The 11,965-nt window shown below is 57.7% G+C and overlaps 1 protein-coding gene across 1 annotated transcript in view; it reads left to right on the top strand.

Moving 5' to 3' along the window:
• LOC125236800 (zinc finger protein 410-like) overlaps positions 1 to 11,965 on the top strand; it is a 13,852-nt gene extending 1,887 nt beyond the window's left edge. Inside the window, exons 2-5 of the mRNA XM_048143728.1 lie at positions 8,542 to 8,667; positions 9,431 to 9,523; positions 10,401 to 10,482; positions 11,681 to 11,965. Of these exons, the coding sequence (XP_047999685.1) occupies positions 8,542 to 8,667; positions 9,431 to 9,523; positions 10,401 to 10,482; positions 11,681 to 11,818 (439 nt within the window). The 3' untranslated portion in view covers positions 11,819 to 11,965. The remainder of the gene's footprint in view (positions 1 to 8,541; positions 8,668 to 9,430; positions 9,524 to 10,400; positions 10,483 to 11,680) is intronic.

Genomic DNA, 11,965 nt, shown 5'->3' on the forward strand with positions numbered 1-11,965 from the left:
CACGTGCTCCGGCACAGACAGGCCCGGCAGTTTGTGTGCGGACACGACGGCTGCATACTGCGCTTCGGCACTAGGTAACATATACACACAGTAGAAGGCGGACAGCCTGCTTCCTCACGCTGGCCACGGCGGCCGAGCTGTCCGCACACGTGCTCCGGCACAGACAGGCCCGGCAGTTTGTGTGCGGACACGACGGCTGCATACTGCGCTTCGGCACTAGGTAACATATACACACAGTAGAAGGCGGACAGCCTGCTTCCTCACGCTGGCCACGGCGGCCGAGCTGTCCGCACACGTGCTCCGGCACAGACAGGCCCGGCAGTTTGTGTGCGGACACGACGGCTGCATACTGCGCTTCGGCACTAGGTAACATATACACACAGTAGAAGGCGGACAGCCTGCTTCCTCACGCTGGCCACGGCGGCCGAGCTGTCCGCGCACGTGCTCCGCACAGGCCCGGCAGTTTGTGTGCGGACACGACGGCTGCATACTGCGCTTCGGCACTAGGTAACATATACACACAGTAGAAGGCGGACAGCCTGCTTCCTCACGCTGGCCACGGCGGCCGAGCTGTCCGCGCACGTGCTTTTGTGTGCGGACACGACGGCTGCATACTGCGCTTCGGCACTAGGTAACATATACACACAGTAGAAGGCGGACAGCCTGCTTCCTCACGCTGGCCACGGCGGCCGAGCTGTCCGCGCACGTGCTCCGGCACAGACAGGCCCGGCAGTTTGTGTGCGGACACGACGGCTGCATACTGCGCTTCGGCACTAGGTAACATATACACACAGTAGAAGGCGGACAGCCTGCTTCCTCACGCTGGCCACGGCGGCCGAGCTGTCCGCGCACGTGCTCCGCCACAGACAGGCCCGGCAGTTTGTGTGCGGACACGACGGCTGCATACTGCGCTTCGGCACTAGGTAACATATACACACAGTAGAAGGCGGACAGCCTGCTTCCTCACGCTGGCCACGGCGGCCGAGCTGTCCGCACACGTGCTCCGGCACAGACAGGCCCGGCAGTTTGTGTGCGGACACGACGGCTGCATACTGCGCTTCGGCACTAGGTAACATATACACACAGTAGAAGGCGGACAGCCTGCTTCCTCACGCTGGCCACGGCGGCCGAGCTGTCCGCACACGTGCACGTGCTCCGGCACAGACAGGCCCGGCAGTTTGTGTGCGGACACGACGGCTGCATACTGCGCTTCGGCACTAGGTAACATATACACACAGTAGAAGGCGGACAGCCTGCTTCCTCACGCTGGCCACGGCGGCCGAGCTGTCCGCGCACGTGCTCCGCCACAGACAGGCCCGGCAGTTTGTGTGCGGACACGACGGCTGCATACTGCGCTTCGGCACTAGGTAACATATACACACAGTAGAAGGCGGACAGCCTGCTTCCTCACGCTGGCCACGGCGGCCGAGCTGTCCGCGCACGTGCTCCGCCACAGACAGGCCCGGCAGTTTGTGTGCGGACACGACGGCTGCATACTGCGCTTCGGCACTAGGTAACATATACACACAGTAGAAGGCGGACAGCCTGCTTCCTCACGCTGGCCACGGCGGCCGAGCTGTCCGCACACGTGCTCCGGCACAGACAGGCCCGGCAGTTTGTGTGCGGACACGACGGCTGCATACTGCGCTTCGGCACTAGGTAACATATACACACAGTAGAAGGCGGACAGCCTGCTTCCTCACGCTGGCCACGGCGGCCGAGCTGTCCGCGCACGTGCTCCGGCACAGACAGGCCCGGCAGTTTGTGTGCGGACACGACGGCTGCATACTGCGCTTCGGCACTAGGTAACATATACACACAGTAGAAGGCGGACAGCCTGCTTCCTCACGCTGGCCACGGCGGCCGAGCTGTCCGCGCACGTGCTCCGCCACCGGCAGGCCCGGCAGTTTGTGTGCGGACACGACGGCTGCATACTGCGCTTCGGCACTAGGTAACATATACACACAGTAGAAGGCGGACAGCCTGCTTCCTCACGCTGGCCACGGCGGCCGAGCTGTCCGCACACGTGCTCCGGCACAGACAGGCCCGGCAGTTTGTGTGCGGACACGACGGCTGCATACTGCGCTTCGGCACTAGGTAACATATACACACAGTAGAAGGCGGACAGCCTGCTTCCTCACGCTGGCCACGGCGGCCGAGCTGTCCGCACACGTGCTCCGGCACAGACAGGCCCGGCAGTTTGTGTGCGGACACGACGGCTGCATACTGCGCTTCGGCACTAGGTAACATATACACACAGTAGAAGGCGGACAGCCTGCTTCCTCACGCTGGCCACGGCGGCCGAGCTGTCCGCACACGTGCTCCGGCACAGACAGGCCCGGCAGTTTGTGTGCGGACACGACGGCTGCATACTGCGCTTCGGCACTAGGTAACATATACACACAGTAGAAGGCGGACAGCCTGCTTCCTCACGCTGGCCACGGCGGCCGAGCTGTCCGCGCACGTGCTCCGCCACAGACAGGCCCGGCAGTTTGTGTGCGGACACGACGGCTGCATACTGCGCTTCGGCACTAGGTAACATATACACACAGTAGAAGGCGGACAGCCTGCTTCCTCACGCTGGCCACGGCGGCCGAGCTGTCCGCGCACGTGCTCCGCCACAGACAGGCCCGGCAGTTTGTGTGCGGACACGACGGCTGCATACTGCGCTTCGGCACTAGGTAACATATACACACAGTAGAAGGCGGACAGCCTGCTTCCTCACGCTGGCCACGGCGGCCGAGCTGTCCGCACACGTGCTCCGGCACAGACAGGCCCGGCAGTTTGTGTGCGGACACGACGGCTGCATACTGCGCTTCGGCACTAGGTAACATATACACACAGTAGAAGGCGGACAGCCTGCTTCCTCACGCTGGCCACGGCGGCCGAGCTGTCCGCACACGTGCTCCGGCACAGACAGGCCCGGCAGTTTGTGTGCGGACACGACGGCTGCATACTGCGCTTCGGCACTAGGTAACATATACACACAGTAGAAGGCGGACAGCCTGCTTCCTCACGCTGGCCACGGCGGCCGAGCTGTCCGCGCACGTGCTCCGCCACAGACAGGCCCGGCAGTTTGTGTGCGGACACGACGGCTGCATACTGCGCTTCGGCACTAGGTAACATATACACACAGTAGAAGGCGGACAGCCTGCTTCCTCACGCTGGCCACGGCGGCCGAGCTGTCCGCGCACGTGCTCCGCCACCGGCAGGCCCGGCAGTTTGTGTGCGGACACGACGGCTGCATACTGCGCTTCGGCACTAGGTAACATATACACACAGTAGAAGGCGGACAGCCTGCTTCCTCACGCTGGCCACGGCGGCCGAGCTGTCCGCACACGTGCTCCGGCACAGACAGGCCCGGCAGTTTGTGTGCGGACACGACGGCTGCATACTGCGCTTCGGCACTAGGTAACATATACACACAGTAGAAGGCGGACAGCCTGCTTCCTCACGCTGGCCACGGCGGCCGAGCTGTCCGCACACGTGCTCCGGCACAGACAGGCCCGGCAGTTTGTGTGCGGACACGACGGCTGCATACTGCGCTTCGGCACTAGGTAACATATACACACAGTAGAAGGCGGACAGCCTGCTTCCTCACGCTGGCCACGGCGGCCGAGCTGTCCGCGCACGTGCTCCGCCACAGACAGGCCCGGCAGTTTGTGTGCGGACACGACGGCTGCATACTGCGCTTCGGCACTAGGTAACATATACACACAGTAGAAGGCGGACAGCCTGCTTCCTCACGCTGGCCACGGCGGCCGAGCTGTCCGCGCACGTGCTCCGCCACCGGCAGGCCCGGCAGTTTGTGTGCGGACACGACGGCTGCATACTGCGCTTCGGCACTAGGTAACATATACACACAGTAGAAGGCGGACAGCCTGCTTCCTCACGCTGGCCACGGCGGCCGAGCTGTCCGCACACGTGCTCCGGCACAGACAGGCCCGGCAGTTTGTGTGCGGACACGACGGCTGCATACTGCGCTTCGGCACTAGGTAACATATACACACAGTAGAAGGCGGACAGCCTGCTTCCTCACGCTGGCCACGGCGGCCGAGCTGTCCGCACACGTGCTCCGGCACAGACAGGCCCGGCAGTTTGTGTGCGGACACGACGGCTGCATACTGCGCTTCGGCACTAGGTAACATATACACACAGTAGAAGGCGGACAGCCTGCTTCCTCACGCTGGCCACGGCGGCCGAGCTGTCCGCACACGTGCTCCGGCACAGACAGGCCCGGCAGTTTGTGTGCGGACACGACGGCTGCATACTGCGCTTCGGCACTAGGTAACATATACACACAGTAGAAGGCGGACAGCCTGCTTCCTCACGCTGGCCACGGCGGCCGAGCTGTCCGCGCACGTGCTCCGGCACAGACAGGCCCGGCAGTTTGTGTGCGGACACGACGGCTGCATACTGCGCTTCGGCACTAGGTAACATATACACACAGTAGAAGGCGGACAGCCTGCTTCCTCACGCTGGCCACGGCGGCCGAGCTGTCCGCACACGTGCTCCGGCACAGACAGGCCCGGCAGTTTGTGTGCGGACACGACGGCTGCATACTGCGCTTCGGCACTAGGTAACATATACACACAGTAGAAGGCGGACAGCCTGCTTCCTCACGCTGGCCACGGCGGCCGAGCTGTCCGCACACGTGCTCCGGCACAGACAGGCCCGCCAGTTTGTGTGCGGACACGACGGCTGCATACTGCGCTTCGGCACTAGGTAACATATACACACAGTAGAAGGCGGACAGCCTGCTTCCTCACGCTGGCCACGGCGGCCGAGCTGTCCGCACACGTGCTCCGGCACAGACAGGCCCGGCAGTTTGTGTGCGGACACGACGGCTGCATACTGCGCTTCGGCACTAGGTAACATATACACACAGTAGAAGGCGGACAGCCTGCTTCCTCACGCTGGCCACGGCGGCCGAGCTGTCCGCACACGTGCTCCGGCACAGACAGGCCCGGCAGTTTGTGTGCGGACACGACGGCTGCATACTGCGCTTCGGCACTAGGTAACATATACACACAGTAGAAGGCGGACAGCCTGCTTCCTCACGCTGGCCACGGCGGCCGAGCTGTCCGCACACGTGCTCCGGCACAGACAGGCCCGGCAGTTTGTGTGCGGACACGACGGCTGCATACTGCGCTTCGGCACTAGGTAACATATACACACAGTAGAAGGCGGACAGCCTGCTTCCTCACGCTGGCCACGGCGGCCGAGCTGTCCGCACACGTGCTCCGGCACAGACAGGCCCGCCAGTTTGTGTGCGGACACGACGGCTGCATACTGCGCTTCGGCACTAGGTAACATATACACACAGTAGAAGGCGGACAGCCTGCTTCCTCACGCTGGCCACGGCGGCCGAGCTGTCCGCGCACGTGCTCCGGCACAGACAGGCCCGGCAGTTTGTGTGCGGACACGACGGCTGCATACTGCGCTTCGGCACTAGGTAACATATACACACAGTAGAAGGCGGACAGCCTGCTTCCTCACGCTGGCCACGGCGGCCGAGCTGTCCGCGCACGTGCTCCGGCACAGACAGGCCCGCCAGTTTGTGTGCGGACACGACGGCTGCATACTGCGCTTCGGCACTAGGTAACATATACACACAGTAGAAGGCGGACAGCCTGCTTCCTCACGCTGGCCACGGCGGCCGAGCTGTCCGCGCACGTGCTCCGGCACAGACAGGCCCGCCAGTTTGTGTGCGGACACGACGGCTGCATACTGCGCTTCGGCACTAGGTAACATATACACACAGTAGAAGGCGGACAGCCTGCTTCCTCACGCTGGCCACGGCGGCCGAGCTGTCCGCGCACGTGCTCCGGCACAGACAGGCCCGCCAGTTTGTGTGCGGACACGACGGCTGCATACTGCGCTTCGGCACTAGGTAACATATACACACAGTAGAAGGCGGACAGCCTGCTTCCTCACGCTGGCCACGGCGGCCGAGCTGTCCGCGCACGTGCTCCGGCACAGACAGGCCCGCCAGTTTGTGTGCGGACACGACGGCTGCATACTGCGCTTCGGCACTAGGTAACATATACACACAGTAGAAGGCGGACAGCCTGCTTCCTCACGCTGGCCACGGCGGCCGAGCTGTCCGCGCACGTGCTCCGGCACAGACAGGCCCGCCAGTTTGTGTGCGGACACGACGGCTGCATACTGCGCTTCGGCACTAGGTAACATATACACACAGTAGAAGGCGGACAGCCTGCTTCCTCACGCTGGCCACGGCGGCCGAGCTGTCCGCGCACGTGCTCCGGCACAGACAGGCCCGCCAGTTTGTGTGCGGACACGACGGCTGCATACTGCGCTTCGGCACTAGGTAACATATACACACAGTAGAAGGCGGACAGCCTGCTTCCTCACGCTGGCCACGGCGGCCGAGCTGTCCGCGCACGTGCTCCGGCACAGACAGGCCCGCCAGTTTGTGTGCGGACACGACGGCTGCATACTGCGCTTCGGCACTAGGTAACATATACACACAGTAGAAGGCGGACAGCCTGCTTCCTCACGCTGGCCACGGCGGCCGAGCTGTCCGCGCACGTGCTCCGGCACAGACAGGCCCGCCAGTTTGTGTGCGGACACGACGGCTGCATACTGCGCTTCGGCACTAGGTAACATATACACACAGTAGAAGGCGGACAGCCTGCTTCCTCACGCTGGCCACGGCGGCCGAGCTGTCCGCGCACGTGCTCCGGCACAGACAGGCCCGGCAGTTTGTGTGCGGACACGACGGCTGCATACTGCGCTTCGGCACTAGGTAACATATACACACAGTAGAAGGCGGACAGCCTGCTTCCTCACGCTGGCCACGGCGGCCGAGCTGTCCGCGCACGTACTCCGCCACAGACAGGCCCGGCAGTTTGTGTGCGGACACGACGGCTGCATACTGCGCTTCGGCACTAGGTAACATATACACACAGTAGAAGGCGGACAGCCTGCTTCCTCACGCTGGCCACGGCGGCCGAGCTGTCCGCGCACGTACTCCGCCACAGACAGGCCCGGCAGTTTGTGTGCGGACACGACGGCTGCATACTGCGCTTCGGCACTAGGTAACATATACACACAGTAGAAGGCGGACAGCCTGCTTCCTCACGCTGGCCACGGCGGCCGAGCTGTCCGCGCACGTACTCCGCCACAGACAGGCCCGGCAGTTTGTGTGCGGACACGACGGCTGCATACTGCGCTTCGGCACTAGGTAACATATACACACAGTAGAAGGCGGACAGCCTGCTTCCTCACGCTGGCCACGGCGGCCGAGCTGTCCGCGCACGTACTCCGCCACAGACAGGCCCGGCAGTTTGTGTGCGGACACGACGGCTGCATACTGCGCTTCGGCACTAGGTAACATATACACACAGTAGAAGGCGGACAGCCTGCTTCCTCACGCTGGCCACGGCGGCCGAGCTGTCCGCGCACGTACTCCGCCACAGACAGGCCCGGCAGTTTGTGTGCGGACACGACGGCTGCATACTGCGCTTCGGCACTAGGTAACATATACACACAGTAGAAGGCGGACAGCCTGCTTCCTCACGCTGGCCACGGCGGCCGAGCTGTCCGCGCACGTACTCCGCCACAGACAGGCCCGCCAGTTTGTGTGCGGACACGACGGCTGCATACTGCGCTTCGGCACTAGGTAACATATACACACAGTAGAAGGCGGACAGCCTGCTTCCTCACGCTGGCCACGGCGGCCGAGCTGTCCGCGCACGTACTCCGCCACAGACAGGCCCGGCAGTTTGTGTGCGGACACGACGGCTGCATACTGCGCTTCGGCACTAGGTAACATATACACACAGTAGAAGGCGGACAGCCTGCTTCCTCACGCTGGCCACGGCGGCCGAGCTGTCCGCGCACGTACTCCGCCACAGACAGGCCCGGCAGTTTGTGTGCGGACACGACGGCTGCATACTGCGCTTCGGCACTAGGTAACATATACACACAGTAGAAGGCGGACAGCCTGCTTCCTCACGCTGGCCACGGCGGCCGAGCTGTCCGCGCACGTACTCCGCCACAGACAGGCCCGGCAGTTTGTGTGCGGACACGACGGCTGCATACTGCGCTTCGGCACTAGGTAACATATACACACAGTAGAAGGCGGACAGCCTGCTTCCTCACGCTGGCCACGGCGGCCGAGCTGTCCGCGCACGTACTCCGCCACAGACAGGCCCGGCAGTTTGTGTGCGGACACGACGGCTGCATACTGCGCTTCGGCACTAGGTAACATATACACACAGTAGAAGGCGGACAGCCTGCTTCCTCACGCTGGCCACGGCGGCCGAGCTGTCCGCGCACGTACTCCGCCACAGACAGGCCCGGCAGTTTGTGTGCGGACACGACGGCTGCATACTGCGCTTCGGCACTAGGTAACATATACACACAGTAGAAGGCGGACAGCCTGCTTCCTCACGCTGGCCACGGCGGCCGAGCTGTCCGCGCACGTACTCCGCCACAGACAGGCCCGGCAGTTTGTGTGCGGACACGACGGCTGCATACTGCGCTTCGGCACTAGGTAACATATACACACAGTAGAAGGCGGACAGCCTGCTTCCTCACGCTGGCCACGGCGGCCGAGCTGTCCGCGCACGTGCTCCGCCACCGGCAGGCCCGGCAGTTTGTGTGCGGACACGACGGCTGCATACTGCGCTTCGGCACTAGGTAACATATACACACAGTAGAAGGCGGACAGCCTGCTTCCTCACGCTGGCCACGGCGGCCGAGCTGTCCGCGCACGTGCTCCGGCACAGACAGGCCCGCCAGTTTGTGTGCGGACACGACGGCTGCATACTGCGCTTCGGCACTAGGTAACATATACACTTTCAGTGACTGATACATGATACGGGCCTACAGAGGTGTATTTTTAATAGTGAGTCAATGAAGGCGGCTCCCGGATTCCGTGCTGCTATGCTAACGATGGTCTTTACCCTTTGAGTCTCAACAACATCGTATGATGTCAGTGTTACAGAAGATTATAATGTCAATGTAACGGAAGATAAGTTTCTAAATTTCAAATGCTCGGAACTCGAAGGGTTAATAAACCTTCCTTCGATTTCGTTTACGGAATTTGAAAATAACATAATATAAGATATATGAAAACTGAAAAGGATCCTCTAAGAGTTTTGAATTATTCACGGCTATTTTCATGAAACTTATATATTGACCGGGATATAGACCGTGATTACCTTTTTGATTTTTGTCGAGCTCCCGATATTACGACGCAGTTACATGCATCATCACGTAAATACTGGAAGCTCGTCCAAAACCAAAAACATACGGTCTATATCTCGGTCAATACAAGTCAAAGGATCCTATATATCATAAAAAAAGATTCTATCCGACCTCAATAATTTCTATTAATTTAATTAAGTATGTGTTTGATGTGAGAGCAGAATGTAATTGAAGCGTGTGTGTTGTGTCGCAGGAGCAACCTGATGTCGCACATCCGCAAGTGCCACGGCGGCGCCGAAGAGCCTCGCGAGCCCGACTCCACCGAGTGCGAGGAGTGCGGACGCACGTCAGTACTTTTCTAATCAACATTTGTCTAAAGTCACCGGACCACCAGGCGCGGGGAGCGGGTTCACCCTTACGTGGTCGACCTACCTTTCATTCGCACGAAGAGGTTTGCCTCTTCTTTCCTAATGCGAACTGCTAAGGAATGGAACATGCTCCCCTCATCTGTATTCCCGGGCGAATACAATCTGGGTGAATTCAAGTCAAGAGTGAATAGGCTATTACTGAACCAGTGAGCTACACTTTCGTCGTCGTCACTTTCCATCAGGTGCGACTAAGGTCAATCACTGGCCAGTTTATAATAAATAATAAATAAATATAAAGTTTTATTTAGCAATGAAGTCTCGACACTCCCATGATTCCTATCTTTTTTCGACTAAATAAATTTTCCTTTTTGTATAACAAGTAGGTACAATTTATCACTTCTTCTTTAGAGAAGGAAATGTAAGCGAAACACTGGTAGTGCTAGTGCGCAGCTCTGGATCAGCCCCTTAATGATTTGTTTACAATTTTATAATCACCTAAAAGTACAAAATATGGTTGCAGTCCATCTTTATCAGCCTTTAAATATACTGTAATATGTTCATACGAATATTATAAATGGAAAAGTGTGTGTGTCTGTTTGTCCGCCTTTCACGGCAAACCGGAGCGACCAACTGACATGAATTTTTAAGTGGAGATAGTTAAAAGAATGGAAAGTGACATAGACTACTTTTTGTCTCTTTCTAACCTCCAAATCCCTAAAATGGGGGATGGAAGTTTGTATGGAACATTCCGCAATTTCAGAATGTAACGGCGTGTGAAGCCGCAGGCAAAAGCTAGTGTATGATATAACGTGTGTATGTGGGTGAGTGTTGAATCGTTAATATGTGTGTGTGCAGGTTCGCGAGCGTGGCGGCCATGAAGCGGCACGCGCGCGTGCACCGCAACGCGCAGCCCGACCAGCCGCACGCGCAGGCGCAGGTAAACATACTCGTTTGCAAGACAAGCATTTACGCAACTTGTCCAGCGTGAGCGCAGCTTCTCGCTCGTAAGCGTCAGATGGTTGTGTATTCGCTTGTAAGGTACAGAAATGCTCCGGTAAATCCGAAAGGGGAATCTTGATATGATGGAAATAATGGTGATTTTTATGCGACTTTCGTAATTAGACGACTTTCGGAATTACCCTAATGCACCTTACTGCCAGACGTGTTTTTAATTTAACTGTGGACGTGTCCGTTTCGGCTCAGCCGTACTTATTATTGAGTAGACTTTTCCTGCAATAATATTATATTAGTTATAAAAAGAGGTTTAAATCTGCCGCGGCAGAGACAGAGCTTTATTCAATGTTGATTAGCGATTATAATACCTAGAATGATAAATTATAAACTATATAAGCGGGCGGGCGGGTGGTCTAGTGGTGAAGACGTTAGCCGCGTAAGCTGAAGACCCGGGTTCGATTCTCGGCTCGGCCACCAGTGGGCCTTGTCGTTTTTTCTTTCGTGTATGATATCTATTTCAGTTTATAATTTATATATTATGTTTTTTTTTTCTTAATAAACCATTTATAGGACAAAAATAACACTAAATATTCTACAACCGAGTATCCACAACGCAGGCTTCGTCATGAGGTTACAGCCATAAATCAGCAACAGGCGCCGTCCTTACACACAAACAATAAAGCTATCCGCAACAGGCTTCGTCATTTACCCCTATGTGGGTTATTGTAACAGCAACATACGCGCAAACTAACTAGGATCCGCCCGAGTCGTACCGGGCCCAAAGGTGTAATTTATATATAGTTTGTGACTACTTGAAAAATAACCTAACCACAAAATTAAAATTTTGAAAAACCCCCGACCGCGACCTAGTGGACCGATTTTCATGAAACATGGCTAAGAACACTCCCGACTAACACAGCTTTCAAATAAAAAAAACTAAATCGAAATCGGTTCATCCGTTCGGGAGCTACGAGGCCACAGACAGACACACACACATACAGACAAACAGACAGACAGACAGACACATCAAACTTATAACACCCCGTCGTTTTTGCGTCGGGGGTTAAAAACAACAAATCAAAAAATATTCAATAAAATAATTTGATTTGTTCCCTAGTTATCTAGAATGATAGTGAATTTTAGTCAATAGTTAAGGTTTGTTTGCGTATTGTCGTGTGCAGGAGGCGGACGACGGCGCCTCGATGCTGATGATGGAAACAGAAGAGCTGGAGGGAGAAGTGGAGTACCTGGAGGTGGAGACCCTGGAGGACGCTGAGCTCTACTCGGAGCGCAAGCCGCAGCTCTCCGACCTACACTAGCCTCCCCTCACCTCACCCTTTCATCCACCACGCACGTGCCAACATGTATCAAGCAAATTAAGTGGGTTACGGCTAAAAGTTAATATACATACTATATAGATAAAGATAAATTAAGACATGAAAATAATAGTGTGTATGTGGATTGAG

This window comes from Leguminivora glycinivorella, chromosome 19 (genome assembly GCF_023078275.1).
Source record: "Leguminivora glycinivorella isolate SPB_JAAS2020 chromosome 19, LegGlyc_1.1, whole genome shotgun sequence".
Classification (NCBI taxonomy): domain Eukaryota; kingdom Metazoa; phylum Arthropoda; class Insecta; order Lepidoptera; family Tortricidae; genus Leguminivora; species Leguminivora glycinivorella.